Genomic DNA, 20,850 nt, shown 5'->3' with positions numbered 1-20,850 from the left:
TGAGTGTGGGTACGAGAGAGAGCCCACCCTGCCTGCCCCAGTGGTACCATGCAGTAGGGGTGACACCTGTGTAGAAAACTTTATGTCACAAATATTAAAGTTTCCAGAACATGATACGGCGTGAGGATATCTTTGCCAGTAATGGGCCAGTCACAGGGGCTGTATGGCCATCACTTTGCAGAGGCCAGGGACTTGCCCAGGCCACCCAGGAAGCCAGAGCCTCCACAGAGCTGGGTGCACGGGGTCTCCCCCAGCCCCTTCCCCAGGGGCCCAGACAGACAGGCAGCTGGGGGTCAGGGTGAGTCACAGTTGAGGGTTTATTGCCAATGTTAGAAAGGGTGAGGGAGTCCGGGTGGGTGGGGAGGGTTTCTGACTGGACGTTTTGGGGGTGGGGCGAGAGCAGCTGCCTATCCAGGCCCTGATGCCACCACATGGGAAAAAGGAGGCCTGCTCCCGAGAGGGAAGGCTTGGGCGGCCCCAGGAGTTAACCTGCACCAATATGGCTTCTGCCAACGGGGCCAAGGAGCCTTGCTTCTTCCGGGAGACCATTCCACCCTTGCCCACTGTAGCCCCAGCTCAGAGTAGGGTGTCAGACGGGCTGGGCCTTTCTCAGTGTTGGGGGCTGGCCAGCACATCTCAGTAGCTCTGGGCCTGCAGCCTGTGTGGACTGGTGTGGAGGCAGGGGTGGGACGTAGCTATCCCATTGATCTCTGTCCTTGGGTCTTGGGGCACCTGCAGGGCCGGGATGCTCCCAATCATTGGCTTCCTCATCCTGGGCCTCCTGAGGGTCACCGTCCCTGGCGGGCCCCCCTTTGAACTGGTGACCCCGTTTCTTCCCCCTTCTCAAGTGCTCGCTGGGTTGGAGTGTGGTGAGGGGGTTCAGGGGGAGGTGCAAATGTTTAATGTGCCCGGGGCAGAGCCTCAGGGGGCTTGTGAGTCAGGGCAGGGAGGTGGTTCCATTCAAGCGGAGGGAGGCAGGCCCCTAGACCTCACCTGCAGCAGCCAAGGTGAGTGAACGTTGTCTTAGTTGGAGGTTCACAGAACCACTCCCAGGCCAAAGAGGAGGTGCTGGGGAAACGGGAACCTCAAAACCTCCTTCCCCCCTCAGGCCCCTTGTTCCTGCCTCCAGTGTGCTGGGGGAGGGGAATGTGGGAAGGCAGGCCTGGGCTGCAATGTTGTTTTTTTTTTTCCACCCAGTGCCAGGAGCCAGGAGGCTTCCCCAGTGTGCTCGCTGGCCTGGCTTCTAAGAGGAAGGGTGCAGGCCACAGGGATGGGGACATGAGCAATACAGCAGCCTGCCCCCCGGGTCAGAGCCTGGGGCCCAATAGGGCAAGGAGACAAGAGGCAGAGGGACTACCACTGTGCAGACGGCTCTGCTGGTTTCCCCCCAGCCCCAGCCCCAGCCTGACGCAGGCTCTCGGAGGCTGAGTAAGTGGACAGGTGGCAGGAGGATGGGAGGGTCCTGTGTGTGTGTGGAGGGAAGTGAGGGAGGGACAGCAGACAAGCAGAGAGGTAGGCCTAGTGACCTCCCCCCAGTCCAGTGCCTGGCCAGCTCACAGTCACAGGTCACGGGGGTGGGTAGAGGCACACACTTACGGCCACAAGCACAGACAGACAGACAGAGGTGCACGCAGCGGCTGCCCGGTGCAGTGGGGGTGCGGGCTGGCTGCTGCCCGTCCACCCTGCTTGGCTCCCGCCGCCCAGTCAGCTGGCACCTGAGCCCCCCGCCTAGGAGCCCACCACCTGACCAGACCACGTCTCGTGGGGCGTGTGGGGGGCCAGCTGGGTGAGGACCACCTCCACGGCCTGGAACTTCTGGTTCTTGGGCGGGATGGGGCACATCTTGTACGTCACCTCATCACCTTCCACGGGCACGTACTCCCCCTCGATGCTGGTGGGAGGGACAGGGGGTCAGCCCAGGAGCCCCCACTCCCCAGATGCCCCCTGCAGCCTGGCCTCAGCTCACTATGAAAGGGGAATTATTGACAGCACCTGCTTCCCTATGGTGTTTGGGATTAAGTGAAGTGTGAAAGGGTGCAGTGAGGTCCCCCGAGGCTTGGGGCAGCTCGGTGCCTACCCAGGTCATCCCTGGCACAGGGGTGGGGCCAGTCCTAGACCCAGGCCACCTACCTCCTGTCCTGTCTTCCTGAGGCCCCTTCTAGGCTGAAAGGCCCAGGGGCTGGACTGGCCCTCTTAGGCCCCGTGGAGCAGGCTCCCAAGCTTGGTTTGAGCGCCCGCTTCTCACCTGGCCCAGTCCCCCTCCTCCCACGCACCCGCAGCCCCTTACTGAGAGGAGACAGATGCCAGGAGGACAGGCCTCAGGCAGTGAAGGGAGAGGCCTGGAGAGGCATTGTTTAAGGTGAGGGACACAGGCAGGGGCCCAGCCAAGGACGAGGAGGTGGGGGCACTCACTCAGACACATGCACAAAGATGTCCTCAGACCCATTCTCAGGGGTGATGAAGCCATGACCCTGTGAGCGCGAGAACTGCTTACAGACGCCCTTGAACACGGGGCCAGCCGAGGCGCGGGCTGTCCTGGGGATAGGGTAGGGGAATTGCAGCTGGGGACTCCCCAGAACCTCACAGCCCTCCTATGCCCTGCCTGCTGAGCCCACCTCAGGGCTGCTGGGACCCCTCCCAGGTCAGAAACCACACACTGTTACCACCCACTCAGTCCTCCCATCGTCCTCATTCAACAGACAAGGAGATGGAGGCCTGTTGGATCTCCCAGGGTCACACTGCAAGGGAAGTCTCCAGCTCTCAGCCTTTCTGCATAGCACCCTCCCCTCCGCAGTTTGTCCAGGCGTAAATGGAGTCCTGTTGCAAGATCTCTGAGCAAAGGATGTCTAACTTAGACTTGATTACCTCCCAAAATGGGGCTCTCACTACCTCATGACACAGGGTATTCTACTCATCACTTCATTTGATACATCATCTCTAAACCCCCCAGGCTGGGTTCTCACCCTAACCCTGCTGGTGGTGATGGATGGTGAGGAAATTGCCTTGATTATAGGCAGCTGGTGGGCTGGACTTTGTCTTATTCATCACTGGATCCCTGATCAGGAGCTCAAAGCTTTGTGGAATGAATGAATGAATGAACATTTGCAGTTCCTGGCACTGCACAGACAGCTCCCTGTCCTTGGATGAGACCTGAGTTCTTCCCAGGGCTGGGAGGATGGGGTGGGCAGCCTGGCTGGAGCCCTGTCCTGGATGAGGGGCAGGTACTCACGCTGAATATGTCCTGGTCCGTTTGGTGGGCAGAGGGCTGGGCAGGTCCCGAGATGCGACACCGCCCCGCTCCCAGACCCTGCTGCCTTCTCGGTGGAAGGGGAAGGTAGGCCAGACGGGAGACTTGGGGGAGTGGAGTGGGGGCACAACTGGGGGCGACGTGGGCTCCGATGTCATGGCGGGGCAGGCAGGAGAGCCTGGAGGGCTCCCGGGCGCAGGGGCCGGTGAAGGGCTTGGGCGTCTTTGCGGGCAGGGCCCAGCCTGGCCCTGCTCGGCAGCCTCACCAGCCACGGGCTCCGTCTGGAGGGGGAGAGAGAGGCACGGGTGAGTCTGGTCTGGGCTGGGGGACTCCCAGCCCCTTCTGGGGTCTCAGTGTCTTCACTAGAAAGGCCGAAGGGTTCTAGGACCTCTGAGTCCTTCCACTGCAATTCTGTCCCTGTGGAGGCCTGGGCGGTGGGGTGGCCAGAGGGTGGTCTAAAGTGTGCTTCAGCACAGGTGGCAGCTGTTTCAAATCCAACAGACCCAGGTTTGAATCTCAGCTTTGTCCCCTGTAACTTGATGACCTCAAGGAAGCCACTCAACAGCTCGCACACAGTGTGCGACAGTGCGGGCTCCAGGCAGCTTGGGTTTGAATCCTGGCTTCTGTGCTTACTAGCTATGTGGTCTTGGTTACCGCTTTAGAATTTGTCTGAGCTTCCTGCTCTGCAAAATGAGCACAGTGGTTCATAGTTCATAGAACAGGGCCAGCCCAGGATGAACCCTTGGGAGTATTTTCCTTAGCTCAGTTTCCTCGTCTCCAAAATAAGGTTGATATTTACCACACAAGTTTGCTGGGGGTCCGATGATTTAGTGTGTGTGTCAGCCCCGGGCACCCGGTAGATCCCCCACTTGCTACTATCAATACCAATTAATAGAAACCCCTGCCTGGAGCACTTGGTGCCTGGATGACCTTGGGAGAATTCATGCATGGTGGTCCCCTGCTGAGGAAAAGAACATAGTCTCCCTTCCTTTTGGGGACTGGCAAGCCCTGAACCCCAAGAGGTGCTGCTGTGAAGTCCTGGGGAGGACAGTTTCTGTACCAGGCCAGGCTGTCCACCGAGCCTGGCCAGCTGGCCCACCACAGTGGGGCAGGGAAGCAGCCCTGGACCACAAGCTCTCCTCCAGCTCCGTCACTTATTAGCTGCTGACCTTGAATAAAGGAACCAGAGGCTCAGTTAGTGGTTAAGTACTCAGCTGTGAGCTGAAAGGTCAGAGGTTCAAACCCACCAGCCACTCCATGGGAGCAAGATGACTCAGTCTGCTTCCTTAAAGACCACAGCCTTGTTTCACTCTGTCCTGTAGGGGTGCTGTGGGTCAGAATCGACTCCACGGCAGTGGGTTTGGTTTGGGCTTTGCTTCTGTGAAGATTGACAGCCTTGGAGACCCTGTGGGCAGTTCCACTCTGTCCTCTAGGGGCGCTGTGGGTCAGAATCAACTCCATGGCAGTGGGTGTGGTTTGGGCTTTGCTTCTGTGAAGACTGACAGCCTTGGAAACTCTGTGGGGCAGTTCCACTCTGTCCTCTAGGGGCACTGTGGGTCGGAATCAGAATGGACTTGAGGGCAGTGGGTGGAACCTTGGATAGCTCTTCCATTGGCCTTTGTTTCTTCATCTGCAAAAAAGGCGGCGAGGCTTGGCTGAGCTTGGGGATCTGAAGAGGCTTCCTAGTGCAGAGGGGTAGGGGACAGGCTTCTGCCTCCCTGTCCCCATCCCTCCATGCCCCCACATCACATCTAAGCATGCTGAGCTCCTACCTGTGTCGGTCCGGCAGTCCCCCTGCCCCTCACTTTAAGCCTGCAGCTTCCAGGGAGGACTTCAAGTCTCCTCAGGACTCCAGAACTCAGAGAGCCCCAAACATGGCCCGGCAGGGCTGCAAGAACCCAGGGTCACCCAGCCTACCCCCCTTACTGGAGCAATGGGCCACCTCCGGGCCCAGGGGGTGAGCCTGTGCTGCCATCGCTGTGGAAAGGCAGGCAGCCCCCCTCCTGGTAACGCCTCCAAGCTGCCAGAAGAGCTCAGAGCCCCAGGGCCCAGCCCCCCTCAGGAGAGCGATAATCACCGTTACAGCCTCTCAGCCCTCCGCTGTGGAGTTACCCCAAGAGGTGGAAATGGACTGTTTGGCATCTTTAATCTCCATTTTGGAGAAAAGAAAACGGAAACTTATGGACACAAATGTTCACAGTGGTAGGATTCATAATAGTCAACAAGGGAAAACAGCCCGATCAAGTGATGAATGGATGGACTGGTGTGTCCTTACGGTGCCATGCTATTGGGCCATAAAGAGGAACAAAGGGCCGATTCCTGCTAGAACACGGAACCTTGAGAACATTGCCGCTCGGTGAGAGAAGCCAATCACCAAAGATCATGGATTGTCCGATTCCATTTAAATGAAGTGTCCCAAATAAGCAAATCCTTAGAGACAGATAGCAGATTAGCTGTTGTCATGGGCTGGGGAGGGCGTTGGGAATGACTGCCAGTGGATACGGGGTTTCTTTCTGGGGTGATGAAAATTCGCTAAAATGAACTATGGTTGCACAATTCTGAATATACTGAAAACTATTGACTTGTACACTTTAAGTGGGTGAGTTGTATGCATGTAATATCTCAACAAAGCTGTCACAAAACAAGAAGAGGAAGAGCAGCAAAGTGACCCAGGAGGGCTCAGCCAGGGAAGCCGGCCAGGGCTCCAGAGTGCACCCTGGAACCCCTGCACCCACCTGGGCCAGGGGTGCCAGGTGAAGGGGCAGGAAGGCACAGCCAACCCCGGCTCTGCCTCCCCTCTCCAGTCTCCCCAGTGCACCATTTTATTGTTCCAGGCCGTGACAGTCGGTGCTGGGAGGTCGTGGGCCGGGGGGGGGGGGGGACGGAGACAGCCCACAGCAGTCACCAGGGAGACCGGGTGGCTGGAGCCTGCTCAGGCCAGCCAGACTTTCCACTCCCAGGCCGAGTGACCAGCTTCCAGGCCTCATGCATGCGGTGGGAGACAGGGATTCATGAAAGCTACGCCGATTTATCCAGGGTGAAGGAGCCTGGGCGGGGCAAGCAATTTGCAATCAGCTGCTAATCTAGAGGTTGGCAGTTCAAACCCTCTCAGTGGTGCTGCGGAACACAGGCCCGGCCAAGGAAATGCTATGAAGCAGCTCTACTCACACATGGGGTCGCCATGAATTGGAAGTGACTCAGCAGCAGTGGGTTTGTTTTTATTTTGTTTTCAGGATGGAGGACAGGCTACCCTTCTCTTAGGAGCTCTGGTGGCATAATGCCTAAGGCACTTGACTGCTAACCAGAAGGCCGGTGGTTCAAACCCACCAGCCACTCCTCGGAAGGAAGATTGGGCAATCTACTTCTATAGTGATACTGCCTCAGAAACCCAAGGAAGGGTTGCTATAAGTTGGGGCCCACTCAACGGCACATAACAACAATGCTTCTCTTTCTTCCTTTCCCCACGATGGATCTAGAGAGATAGGGAGCTGCGGGCAACAGAAGAGAGGGGAAGGACTTAAAGTGACAACCATGTCATCCGTCTCCTCCAGCCCCACAGGACCTCCCTCCGCTGGGCTGAGGCCTCCCTTGGGAGAAGGCACTTGGTGGTACAAGCAGCCAGCAGGGCTTCATCAGGGAAACAGGAGTTACCAGAATCCTGCCCTCGGAGAAGTGTTTGAGGATGAAACACGACACACTGTGGGCAGAGGCATATCTACAGAAAACAGCATTTATGGCAAACACTGGAACTGTCCCTGGGCCAAACATCTGACACCCATCCTTTAAGAGAACTGTATCGTAATATAGCCCAGAAATACAAGTCAAGCTCATTCATCTTTTACTTAAGACGTCATGGCACTACATGAAAATGACAACCACATCTTCCTTGCTTTCACTGCTGAAACTGGCCTGTGATGGGCTCCACGTCATTATTTCACTTTCTTCTCTTCCTACATCAGCAGAGTAAGACCACACACTTGGCTTTGACCCAGGGAGGCTCTCCAGTATGAAAGTATTAGTTGTAACTCACTGAAATGCTCTCTCACAGCCGGCCATAGAAACTGATGGTTAACAGAATCTGCTCAGTGGCGCCCCCGCTTCAAGTGGTACCTAGGGCACGTATCACACCTGCCATACCCCAGACATGCCTAGGTTTGTGGCCAGCACTCAGCAGGAGCCTGGCGGCTGGCTCCTCTCAGACAGGGCTGCGAAGTCGAAGTGGGGTGTTGGGGGAGAGGGCGTGGAGGGCGTGGAGAGCCTGCTGAGCAGGGCCAGGCCCACCCAGACACTCTCACCCTCCCTGCCCGCACCTCCCAGCCCCATACCATCTCCTTGTATACCATTCTTGCAACAGCCCTTTAAGGCCGGTACTGTTATTCTGGTTGTAGAAATATAACCAGAATGTTCCTTAGAAGGGAATATGGTGAGATTTCGACCTGCTTACGTTGGACACGTCACGAGGAAAGATCAATCAGTAAAAAAGACGTTATGCTCATTAAAGGAGAAGGTCAGCATATGTGAGGTGGGACTGGGACACGCCAATGATCATGAAGATGGGACAGGACCGGACGTTTCACTGTTATTCATAAGGTCACCGTCAGTTAGAGGCAACTGGGCAGCAACTAATGATCGTAACATCGTTACCCCGACTTTGCAGGAAACTGAAGCTCAGAGAGGCTAAGTCACTCACTTAAGACCACACAGCAGTCAGGATCTGAGCCAGGATCTGAGCCAGATGAACCTAACTCCAGGGACCAGGGTTCAGAAAAACAGGCCTATACACTGCCACCGACTTGCTGTGTGATTGTGGACAGAGCCTTGCCCTCTCTGGGCCCTGCAGGAGCTGCATGGCGCCCAGCAGCCTGGGATCTTAGGTGAAGGGAGCGAGGGGATGCAGGGCAGGCCTTCAGCTGAGGCCCCTCTCTCCAGAGTGTTGCCGTGGAAAGGGGCAAGTCAAGATGAGGAGGGAAGGTTTTCCTGGCCTGTCATCTGAGTGCCCTGCGCTGTGCAAAAGGCCCCACGGAGATTCTTCCCCAGTTCTGCCCAGTTGCCTGGAGACATTGAAATTACAATCGTTTCCATTTTACAGAGGAGGAAGCTGAGGCTCAGAGAGCTTAAGTGACTTGCCCAAGGTCACATAGCAGGTAAGCGATGAAGCCCAGATTTGTCTGGTAACAATATTAATTCTCTGTTGCTGTTGTTGTTAATTTGCCATCAAGTCGGCCCCGACTCATAGCGACCCCTCCTTGGGTTTCCGAGGCAGTATCACTACAGAAGTAGGAATGCCCAACCTTCCTTCCGAGGAGTGGCTGGTGGGTTTGAACCGCCAGCCTTCTGGTTAGCAGTCAAGTGCCTTAGGCACTATGCTACCAGAGCTCCTATTAATTCTCTAGTGTTGCTATAATAGAAATACCACAAGGGGGTGGCTTTGACAAACAGAAATTTGTTCTCTCACAGTTTAGGAGGCTAGAAGTCTGAATTCAGGCCGCTGGCTCTAGGGGAAGCCTTTCTCTGTCTGTGGGCTGTAGGGGAAGGTCCTTGTCGCTTCAGCTTGTTTCCTGGCTCCTTGGAGACCTCCATGGCATCCCTCTTCCCCCATCTCTGCCAGGCTTGCGTGATTAATGTCTTTTCTATTTCTAGAGAAGCACTCAAAATACTCCCTGTGCTAATCCTGCCTCATTAGCCTAACAAAGACAAACCATTCCCAAATGGGGTTAGAACACAGGCAGAGAGGTTAGGATTGACACCACATATTTTGGGTGGACAGAATTCAACCCGTAACACTTCCCATGAGCATTAATTCTGCTCCAGGTTCAGTCAAGCCAAGACTGAGTTTCTCCACCCCCCAAAAAAAAAAACTTCCCCTGACAAACCAAAGAGGAAAAATTAAACTCCCCCACAGCAGAGCATACATGTTAGGAGAACATTTTTTCAGTTCACAGAGAACCAAAGCCCAGTCCTGAGGGTTTTGTGTGCCCGTCTGGACACATCTCCTGCCAGGGTAATATCCCCTTCAGGACCAGCAGCGGGGCATGAGAGGACTGACTGCTGGAGTTTGAATCCCGGCTCCGCGGTCCTAGCTGAGTGACCCTCCCTTTCCAAGGCTGTTTCCTTGTCTGTCAAATAGAGCTAACTGTAGCACCTGGCCTGGGCTGTGGGAGGGGCCAGGAAACCGTGTCACTGGTCCGCCTGTGAGAAGGCCTCTCCCTGACCACTGGTGGTGACCCTGGTCTCCCAGCCAAGCCCAATTTTGTTTGTCTCCATGCAGGACAAACCCAGCTGACTGACCTAGGGACCCTGCGCAGGAAGAGGTCAGCCGAGGTAAAAGCAAAACAGGGCCAGGATGCAGCCTCCTGGGGCGAAGGGGCGACTCCCGTCGGTGACTCAGTCCTGTCATCTGTGACCATCAGGTGCTCTGCTCCCATTCTCAGCTCGCCCAAAAAGAGCAGGGCAGGAGGTGGCTACCATGGTCCGCTCCTGACCTTGGCAGTGTCTATCCCTCTGGGCAGGTTAGGGAACGAGAGCCCTGAGGCCGTGGCCAGGCTGCCACTGGGCCCAGCCCCCTTCACTGTGCTTTGTGATCTGGGGCAGGCATCTGCCTCTCTCTGCACCGCACTTTTCTTCCCAGCTACACAAATTGTCGCCAGCTCCGCCAGCCTTTCTGAGATCGTCACACACACAAACACACACACACACACACACACATCACTGAAATATAACAAGTGCCGGGTTGACAAAACAGGACAGAGGCTCAGCCTTGCCCTGGGAGGCCCCGGTCCAGTGGGGGTCACAGACCACAGACACCCAGTGTGGCAGTCCCTCTAGAGCATATTAACCACATGCCAGGCTGTGGGCCAAGCCCTTTGCCCCATTTCCTTATTTACTTCTTTAAACAACCCTACACAACGATTACCACGATCATGTCCACACTTCAGAAGAATAAACAGGCTCAGAGAGGTCACAAGAGCTGCTGAGGTCACACAGCCAGGCAGGTCAGCTGATTCCCAGATTCCTGCCTTTCCCACTTTCCAACCTTGAAGATGTTTGTTGGGGGGTGGTGCAGAAAGGCCTCTGGCAGGAGGCGGGGAGGCAGGACCAGCAATTCCCTGGAAGCTTCTGCCCCCTCAGAAGGAAGAACAGGGGTGTGGAAGAAGCGGGGAGTCAGGACTCGGGGGTTCTATTTCTGGGTTTGCGCTGACTCAGACGGTGACCTTGGGTGAGTCACTCACCAACTCTGCTAAGCTTCACAACAACTGCCCCCAATAAAACGTCCCAGCCCCAAGCCCTATTATGGGGGAGCAGACACGGGGGAAGAAAGACGGAGCCTTCCACTTCTGAGAAAATTGGGGCCACTGAAAACTTTATGAGAAGCAGTGACATATTGTCTGACACATCACTGGAAAAGGACTAGGCAGTGTTTCATTCTGTTGTAGCAGGGTCGCTGCGAGGCGGGGCCAACTCCTAGGCTCATAAAAGACATGGGGAGGCATGAGTGTGGTAACTTAAAACAGGAAGGACAGAGAAGGAAGGTGACAGTCGGGGCCTTTCAGAGCATCGTGGTCCTGTCCACAGGGAACAGCCTGGGGACCACAGTCACAACCTGGCACTTCCTGGCTTCCCCCCTCCCCCAACCTCCCAGACACTCCCCAAAATACCTCAGTGCCTAGCTGGTCTTGCTGCTGGAGGTGACCTAATTAAGCCTGGTCCTCCCTCTCCCACTGTGTGTGTGTGTGTGTGTGTGTGTGTGGAGGGGTGGTCAGGCCAACACTCGGACACTGAATTATCTAGGAGACCCCTCTACCCTTCTCCTTGTCCCAGGCCCAGGCTGCCCCGGGGTAGGGGCCAGGGTCTGCTGTGTTAATGGGCCTTTGGTTAATTTGGCCCCAGCTCCGCCTCTGCCTGCCTGTGTGACCCTGGTCTAGTCACTTCCCCACTCTGAGTCCCCCCTCGAGAGCAGAATGCACCCACTGGAGTCGCATACAAGGTAACTGAGCCTGAATTAGAAAGCAGGTGGGCTTGTCCCCAAAGCTCATCAGCTTTCCAGCGTGTCATACGCCACCTGGTGATCTTCATTTCACTGGCTTTGGGGGGCAGGGCAAGAGCCCCTGTCACCCCACCCCACCCCTATTTCTTTTGCTCTGCACAGATGAAGATCTGAACTGCCCCTAAGCTTGCCACAAGGCTGTGGCTCCTGGTCATGCGGTTGTTCCCTTGTGGCCGGTCGGCTCGGCCGGACCCCGAGCGCCCCCTGCTGGGCGCAGTCACGGGCAGGCAGTGCGCGTGCTCTCCGCAGCCCGCCGTGTCGGGGACCCCTAGCATCCCCGAGGAGTCCCCTCCCTGGCCACCACGCGTCGTGTTCTCTCTCTCTCCGGGTGGAAAGCCTCTGTGGCCCAAACCGTGTCCCCCGGCTTCTCCCGGGCCGCTGTGCGCCAGCTCCCTCTTCCGCCGGTCTCTTTTTGGGCCAGCAGAACCGATATGGGAAATCGATGTTCTTGGAAAGGGCTTCAGAGAAATGAGAGGGAGGGCGGGGCGGGGCTGGGAGAGGGAGCATTCAGAATTTAGAGGGCCCAGAGGCCTCAAGGACAGACCAGGGCTTGGGGAACCGGTTCTCCATCTCCCCAGGGGGCTGCAGACCGCCCCTTCCCGGGCAGAGGCCCCCACTGGATGCCATCCAGGTGGGCACGGGGCCAGGCTCCCAGAGAGGCTGCCCACCCCCACAGCCCACACTTCCTCCTCCCCTCCCCCACCTCGGTTCACACTCCGTATTTGTTATTGTTCTCGCCCGGCGCCCCCTCCCCTCTCCCTGGGAAGAGACTGCAGGCTGGCAGCTTGGCAGCGGGAACCTGCCGTCTCCCTGGCGAGGGCCAGCATCTCCCCTTATCTCCGCCTGGATTCCCGGGCCAGGGTCAGGCCACCTGGAGAGCTGCCCTGAGCCCCTGCATGCCCCTGCTTATCACCCCTGCCCTCCTGGGGGCTGCGCCCTGCCAAAGGATGGAGCTCAGAAGGGAGCAGGAAGCAGGGAGAGGCGTGCCTGGGGGAGGCAAGGATTCGGTCTGGGCAGTTCCAAGGGCAGATCATAACATGGAGTTACCATGCCAAGCCAATTAACACAATTGTCTCCATCGCAGTGGGAGAAAAAATAGTCTGGACAGACAGCTGCTCCAGAGCCAACTGTCTCTGCCTGCCCCAGGCGGTCGCTCCCGGCCCCGGGCCCAAATTCCAAGGATGTTCCCGGTGCCCATTCCTCCTAGCATCTGCTAGGAGCTCAGGTAATGCTTGAGTCCCCGTCTCTCCCCTGGTTCCCGCACAGGAGGCTGCGGCTTGGCAGGTGTTCTCTGCCTCTTAGCCAGACACAGTCCCAGACACACACACACATACACACACACACAGAGCCACACAGCCTCAGCCTCCCTAGGGACAGAGAGGAGTAAGGCAGGGAGGGAGGGACAGAAGGGTGGGCTCCTGCCTCCTCCAGCGTCCCCTCTGTAAACTGGCGGGGCTGGTCTAGCCCCAGGGAACGTGCCCATCTTCCCAGCCCTGACCCACACCCCTCATGATGCACCTCCGTCCTTCGCCCCAGCCACGGCCTCCCCGACCCAGTCCCTTACCTCTCCCAGGCAGCTGGGACCAGCACTGGCCTCCTGCCCCGGCTTCAGCACTCAGCCCGTCCCTGGCGCTGCTTGGTGGCAGCAGGGGGTGGGTCTGAGAGAAGTGCCGTGGGTGTGTGTTTCTGTGTGTGTGTATGTCTCGGTGCGAGCATGCGGCACCTCGGCCCCTCACTCACTCACACACGCCCTCTTCCTGACGTCAGGGAGAGCCGAGGGGAGGGACCGGGAAGGGAATTTGTACTCCGGCTTAAAGGGACACTGGGTCTTGTCGCCGCTGGTCCAGACAGTCCCTCCGGAGTCTGGCACAGACCAGGTGAGGGAGTTAGCTGTGCCTCGCAAGGCCCCAAAGCTTCTGTTTTAGGAAAGTGGCTTTGGCTGTGGGGTCATGGTATCATTGGTCTTGCCACGCAGGTTGGCGGCCATGCTGAGGAATGCAGGGGGAGGAAGAGTGGAGACAGCCGCTGCATTCCTGGTCATCAGAGAGAGAGCAGCTGGGAGTGAGGGAGTGTGTGGGGTGTGTGTGTGTGTGTGTGTGCGTGCGCGCACGCTGGGGTCCGCCATGGGGAGGGGCTGACGTGGTGAGTCTGGGAGAATGGAGGCCAAAGCAGACAGGATGGGTGAGCAGGGGCTCTCAGACACTCTTCTCCCCTCTGAACCCTCAGAAGGTCCCTGGCCGCCTTTAGCGATGCTCAGGCCTGTCGTCTACTCACCAGCTCTGAGATCCTTGGGAATGAATGAATGTGGGCAAGTCACGTGGATTCAGCTCTTTCTCTGGGCACACAGTAGGCCTTGAGGTGTTTCTATTGAATTTCATTCAAGAGGACACCACGGGAGTGATAACCTAGCTATACACACACACACACACACACACACACACACGTGTACACGTGCGTGCACCCGTGTGGCCTGGGAGGCTCTGAGCAGGGAGCACTGAGCACCTGAGGTGAGGTGCCCAGCAGGACAGCCGGCCCCCGGAGAGCCCAGGTTTCTGCACCAGGCAAGCCCTGGGTTTGAGTCTCAGCTCCAGCACTTCCAAACTGTGTGACCTTGAGCAAGTGACTTTATGTCTTTGATCCCCCATGACCTCATCCACAAAGCTGGGCGCTGAGCATGTTTCTTAGAGGGTTTCCAGAGCTTCAAGAGCAACGGAAGCCCGGGGCTTGGCCTCCAGGAGGCCTCCACAAAATGGCTACCCCTCCACCCCTTCTCTTCAGCTTCACTTTGGAAAGGAGAAAGTATCTCCCTCATTTCTTCTTAGTACTTAGTACTACTGAGGCAGGCTGGCATTTGCAAGAGGACTCTTATTAAGACAAAGGGAGTTGAAAAGAAAATAATCAAAAAATTTACAAGTAACTAATGAAATTTGTGAAGTAAGATGCACTAAGGCTTCCTACAGGCCAGGTGACTGTGCTGTGCCTCAAGCCAATGCTATGCAACGACCGCACTTGTCCAGTTCCAAAACATGTTCTTCACCTCAGAGGAGAGCCCCGTACCCATTAAACAGTCACTCTCCACTTCCCCTCAGCACCGGAAGCCACCCATCTGCCTTCTGACTCCACGGATTTTTCCATTCCAGACATTTCATCCCAAGGGAATTATGCAAGAGTTGACCTTTGTCTGGCCTCATCCATTTAACATAGTGTTTCTGAGGTTCATCCATATTGAAGCATGTCTGAGTACAGTATTCTTTTGGTGGCTGGGTAATATGCCATTGTTGGTGGCCATTTTTGCCACCATCTGCGGAAGCCTGCATGAAAATGAAGGTGGAAAAGAGCAGTAGGGAGGGTCACGACCCTTGAATACCCAAATCTAGCTGTGCTTGAATATTTTTTAGTTTAAAAAAAAAAAAAAGAATCCACTGCCGCTGAGTCTATTTCAACTCCTAGTGACCCCCATTGAGTTTCTGAGGTTATAAATCTTTGCAGAAGTAGATTGTTCCATTTTCCTTCTGCGGAATGGCTAATGGGTTTGAACCGCCAACCTTCTGGTTAACAGTCAAATGCCTTAGGCACTACGCCGCCAGAGCTCCTTATTTTTTAGTTACGTGAGCAAAAAAAATAAAAGTATTTGTTTGCTTATGTTGCTTTGAAGAGAGTTTCTGTGCAGTTTAAGTGAGGGGTCCAGAGTCCCTGGGTTATAACCCCAGACATGGAAGGGAGAATTACAGCTGCTGTCTGAGGTTGGTGACACATCTTCAGTCACCGAATAAACTGTCCATGACCTGAGGTGCCCACGACTTGAGGTGCCCACTGTCCACTTCTCCTGTCACTGTTCCACAAGTCCTGACGTCCAGTCATCCCAAAACTCTCGCCATCCCTCACAGGCATGTTTACTTAGCTGCCTCCTGCCTTTGCCCAGGCAGCGTCCTCTGTGGAGAATCCTGTCACCATCATGAGGGAGGTTCACGAGGGGGTCAGGTCTATGTCCGTATAAAGCACGGCACCAAGTAAATGCTCAGGGAGGGTTTGTGGAGTGGAGTCCTTGATGTCTGTGGCCTCTCTCAGAGTGACCCCACCCCAAAGGGGCAGGTGAAGACATGAAGGGAACGTGAGGGTAGTCAAGGGGCTCCGTGTAGCCCTCAGGGTCCCTTCCGTGCTCAAACCTCGAAGGAGGTGGATGTTTGATTATAAGTCCGGGGCCTCATCCTTACCCTGCACTCATTCATCAACCCATGGTTTTGGTGGAGCACGTCCTGTGTATGCCAGGCCCCATGCTGGCCACTAGGGGCAGCAGTGAACAAGGTAGAGAAGGTCCCTGCTGTTATGATGCTCTCTTTGCACTTGAGGAGACAGACAGTAAACAAATCCACAAGCAAAGGAACCCAGTGATTGCCAACAGCAGCAGTGCCTGTGAAGGAAACATGGTGGAACAGTGGGTTATAAACTGGTGGGCTGGCAGAGGGGTTTGGCCCTTTAGGCTGGTGGTGACGGAGGACTTCTCTGAGGAGGTGACATTTTAAGTGGAGACACAGGTGACAAGAAGGAGCCACAACATAAAGAAAAGGCATTGTGAGGAGAGAGGACAGGTGGTCCAAAGGCCCTCAGGTGGGCATGAGATTTGGTGAGGAAAGGGAGAGTGGTATGGTGTGGGGCTGGAGGCCAGGAAGCCAGGCCTGAAGGCCAGTTCTGAGGAGGCCAAGGCCTGGTCTATTGTGGACGAGGCCAAGGCAAGTGCCAAGGGCCCGACCCCTCGCTTCATGTCCAGCCTCCTTCTGAGGCCCCTCCTGGTGGACTGGCCACAGGGGCCTCTGGCTGCCAGGCAGCCAGAGCCTGAATGAAGGCTGAGCTAAGTCTGAAGCATTGTCATGCTTATTTCCGCCAACCGTGAGGGCACAGCTGTTCGTTTAGGAAGTGGCTCCACTACCCACCCACAGCTGAGTAACAAAGACGTTGTCTGCCTGCAACCAGGGACTCCGCATAGAGGCTGTTTTTATGAAGAGCTGAGAACCCAAAAGCTCATCTCCTGGAAAGCTTCCTTTTGCCTTGGAAAAGCTGAAGAGGGGGGTTAGAGCCTGTTGGTTCTACCTCAACTGTAGTGCTCACCTTCTGGTAGTGACTGCCAGCCTACTAGTGGGGCCAGACCTGGACCAACCTGGTGTTGAAGTCACACAACACTCCACAGTATGTAGAGCCCAGAGGTGTTGCTGCCATTTGACAGACGAGTGTTGTGGTTCCCTGGTGCCGCTCTGACAGGAGTATACCACAGATGGGACGGCCTTAACAGGAGTTTATTCTTATAATTTGGAGGCTTTAAGTCCGAGTTCAAAGTGCCAGGCTCTAGGGGCTGGGTGAAAGCCCCTCAACCTTGGGGTCCAGCTCTGCCTCCTGCTCCCGGCCCACTGGAGCTAGAGGCGTTTCTTCACTCACTCAGCTGCTGGCTGCTGAGGCTGAGAAGCCCCAAGGTTGACAAGTAAAAAGGCACAGTCCCGATGTTACCAAACCACACGGCAGGCCATTAACTTAAGTCCACTGTAAGTCCCAAGGTCGGCAGAGCATAGAAGGCTGCTGAGCAATGACACGGCTACATGCAGGGTCCAAGTGTGCCATAGGCTAGAGACCATTCCCAAAGCTGCTTCTTATATACAGGAAGCAGACTCTATCCCAAAGGCAGCTACTCAGCCGCTTGTGGTAGATCCCACCATGCAGCTGATTGCCAGTCTCATCATGGGGAATGACTACCACCAGCTGCCCAGCCACTCAACCAGGCCCAGCCAAGCTGACACAAACATAACCACCACAATGAGAAAACTCAGACACAGAGAGGTTAAAAACCCGTCCATTGTCACACAGTTGGTAACAGGGAGCTAGGATTCAAACTCAGTGGGTCTGGCTTCATTACACTCTTTTTCGTTATGTGACACCACACTGTCTTTGAAATATCTTTTCAGTCCCCTAGACTGCGGCTACTGCGATGCACTCAGAGGTGAGTTCTCTGTGATGGTGGAGGGGGCATCCCCGGCCCACGGCTGGTCTCCCCTGCACCTTGCCCTGAGGCCCTGGGGTTGGAGTAGCCAGTCTGACCCAGGGTTCGGCTGGCCTGTGAGCCAAACCTCCATCAAATACCTGTCCATATACACACACGCCTTCCTGAACACCCTGGCTCCCGGCCTTCTCAACAATCAGGACTCATTTCCGTTCTCCCTTGACCACCGGCTACAGCAGCAGTCACCGTCAACGTCGTCCATGTGACCTCTTTCAATAGCAGTGCCTGAAATTATGTCACCAATTCCCCCCTCACTAGAGCAGAAGCCCAAGCCAGGGTCTCATCCACACTGGACCCCAGCAAAATACCTGTTAACCAACTATCTACATTTTTCTTTTGGCTCAAGCCAGAACAGAAAGCTACATCCTGTGTACACTTGGGTTAGGCCCCTTCTATACTGGCTCTTCAGATGTACTTTTGCTCCATGGAAGAAAATTTTAAAATGCCCAAATAAAAATCATCCCTGGGCTATTTAGACAGTCTGTTGAGGGCACTGGCCAGCTCCTCAGGGCCTCCATTCCTTAAGGACTCAGAATGGAGGGATAAGAATAAAAAAAATCTCGGCCCACCCCAAAAGCCTAGTTAGTTTCTATAATGTAACTGAATATTTTTTTCTCTTTGCTTTGGTTGCTAGGAAGCTCAGAGCCAAAGCTACCTCCTACTACCAGTAAGTGGTAGATTGTTCTTGGGTGCTGTCAAATTTTATTCATGGTGACCCCATGTGACAGAGTAGAACTGCCCCCTAGGGTTTTCTTGGCTGTCGTGTTTACAGGAGCGTATCACCAGGTCTTGTTGCCATAGAGTCACTGGATGGGTTCTAACTGCCATATTTAAGATGGTAGACAAGCACTTTACAGTTGCGCCATCAAGGCTCTTTAGGTAGACGAAACCAAAAAACCAAACTCACTGCCATGGAGTCAATGCTGACTCATAGCCGCTCTCCTTGGGTTTCCAAGGCTGCAAATCTTTATGGAAACAGATCACCCCATCTTCCTTCTGTGGAGCGACTGGTGGGTTTGAACAACTGATCTTCTGGTTAGCAGCCAAATGCTTTATCCACTATACCACAGAGCCCCTCTGGTGGGAGACTAGGGGAATGCATATGTCAAGGCTAATCTTTTGCTTCCATCTTTCATACATTCAATCATCCAGCAAATCCTTGTCCCGCACTTATCGTGAGCATGACACACAATTCTGTGAACACAGACCACATGTGATCACCCAGGCATGAGTGTAAACAGAGCAGAAAGGGGAGCCCTAGGACCTGCCAACATTTGGAGGACAGGGAGAGGATCTAGCCAAGACCTATGGATTAGTTTCTTAGGGCTGCCATAAAGTACCACAAATTCAGTGGCATATAAGACAATGATTGTCTCCCAGCTCTGCAGGCTGGGAATCTGAAATCAGGGTATCGGTCATGTTGATTCCTTCTGAGAGCTCTTGAGGGAGAATCTATGCCATGCCTCCATCTTAGTTTCTGGTGGCGGCCAGTCATCCTTGATCGTCCTTGACTTGTAGGTTGCTACCACCTCAGCCTTGTGTCTATCTCTGTATGTCTTTTTTTATAAGGATGGCAGTCAAACAGGATTAGGACACTTCCCAGTCCAGAATGCCCTCATGTTAATTGGTAACATCTTGAAAGACCCAGTTTCCAAACAAGGTCACATGCACCGGTACAGGGAGCAAGACTTCAACAGAGCTTTCTGGGACACAATTCAATCCAAGGCCTGGGGTCCTGGAGGCCAAGCAGAGTGTTTGAAGGAGGAGGGAGTGAACAGCTGGGACGCGCTGCTGAGGAGGACTGAGAATTACCACTGGACCCGGCGACCTGGAGGCCATCGGTGACCTTGAGAAAGACATTTCAAGTGCGTGGCGAGAGTAGAAACCTGTGTGAGCAGGTTGAAGGCAGGAGGAGAAGGGAGGAATCGCAACAGTGAGTACAGACAATGCCTTCAAGCAATTTTGTTGGTAAAAGGAGCGGAAAACTGGGCCAGCAGCCAGAGGGAAAGGGGGCCAACAGAGTTTTGTTATTTTTCCCCTTTAAGATGTGAAAAATCTTAATTGCTTTTTAAATTTAAATTTTACTTATCTTTTCTCATTTAAATTTTACTCATTTTTGAATAGGTAATGTGTTCCTCTGACTCCAAGCAGCAAAGATTCCAGAGTTGGTAAAAAATTCCCTCCCATCCCCATTTCCCCTCCTCATTTCCTCTTCCCACGGTGGACTCAGTTTATTGTGGATCCTTCCAGAAATATTTTATGCATAAACCACCACGAATATATGTGTGTGATGAAGAAGCACGTGTGTGGGGGACAGACCAGCATGTGTGTGTGTGTGTGATTTACCAGCACACGTGTGATAGACCAGCACATGTGTGTTTATGACCAGCATGTGTATGTATGTATGTGTGATAGACCAGTACGTGTGGCTGTATGTGTCATAGACCAGCACACGTGTGGGTATGTGATAGCTTAGCACATGTGTGTATGTGTGAGACAGACCAGCACACATGTGTGTATGATAGACCAGCATGTGTGGGTGGGTGTGTGATAGACCAGCATGTGTGTGTGTTAGACCAGCACACGTGTCTGTGTGATAGACCAGAATGTATGTATGTGTGTGGTACACCAGCGTATGTGTGTGTGTGTGGTTGAGTGTGTAGTTGCTGTTCTAAACCAAACTCACTGCTGTTGAGTGGGATCTGACGAGTGGGACCCGACTCATAGCAACCCCTCCTTGGTTTTCCGAGGCAGAAGCAGATTGCCCAACCTTCCTTCCTAGGAGTGGCTGGTGGTTCATACCCACCACTATGCCACTCTTAGGCACTATGCCACCAGAGCTCCTCGTAGTTGCTGTTAGCTGCTGTCAAGCCGACTTTGACCCACGGCCACCTTGGGTACAACAGAGCGCACCTAGGAACAGTCTGTACCGTCCTCAGAGGCACCTGCATGTTCCAGTCCATCACTGAGGCTGCTGCACTGAGCCGTGGCGCCAGGACCCTCCCACACCCTCACTGGTCCTCAGCTTCCCCAAACATGGTGTCCTCCTCCAGCAATCGATTCCTTCTGATGACATGCCCAACACACCTAAGTCAGATGGTGTGCTCGTGACGCGTGAGGTTTGCGCGGGCTGGCTCCCAGGCTTCCCTGTCCACTGTGGGTGACTCTGCTGCTCTGTCACATCCTGGAGCCATGGCTTCCAGCCTCACAGCAACATGCAAGCCGCCTGTTTCGGTTCCCTCCTGCCGCTCTGACAGGAACACACCACAAACGGGAGGCTTGAACAAACAGGAGTTTACTCTCTTACAGTTTGGGAGGCTAGAAGTCTGAGTTCCAACTGACAGGCTCTAGGGGCTGGGTGAAAGCCCCTCGACCTTGGGCTTCAGCTCTGCCTCTTGCTCCCGGCCCACTGAGGCTGGAGGGATCTCTTGACTCAGACAGCTGCTGGCTGCTGAGGCCGACAGACCCAAGGTTGACAAGTGAGAAGGCACCAAACCAAACAACAACAACAAC

At 54.9% G+C, this 20,850-nt stretch overlaps 1 protein-coding gene across 1 annotated transcript in view; it reads right to left on the bottom strand.

Moving 5' to 3' along the window:
- Positions 1 to 1,728: 1,728 nt before the first annotated feature.
- CSDC2 (cold shock domain containing C2) overlaps positions 1,729 to 20,850 on the bottom strand; it is a 23,862-nt gene continuing 4,740 nt past the window's right edge. Inside the window, exons 2-4 of the mRNA XM_007941778.1 lie at positions 3,230 to 3,528; positions 2,413 to 2,535; positions 1,729 to 1,891 (exon numbers count right to left, since the gene is read on the bottom strand). Coding sequence (XP_007939969.1) covers positions 1,729 to 1,891; positions 2,413 to 2,535; positions 3,230 to 3,528 — 585 coding nt within the window. The remainder of the gene's footprint in view (positions 1,892 to 2,412; positions 2,536 to 3,229; positions 3,529 to 20,850) is intronic.

This window comes from Orycteropus afer, unplaced genomic scaffold, assembly GCF_000298275.1.
Source record: "Orycteropus afer afer isolate SDZICR_OR568_19922 unplaced genomic scaffold, OryAfe1.0 scaffold00083, whole genome shotgun sequence".
NCBI classification, from domain to species: domain Eukaryota; kingdom Metazoa; phylum Chordata; class Mammalia; order Tubulidentata; family Orycteropodidae; genus Orycteropus; species Orycteropus afer.
Note: the sequence above shows the minus strand (reverse complement) of the source record. Positions and strands in the feature narration are given on the sequence as shown.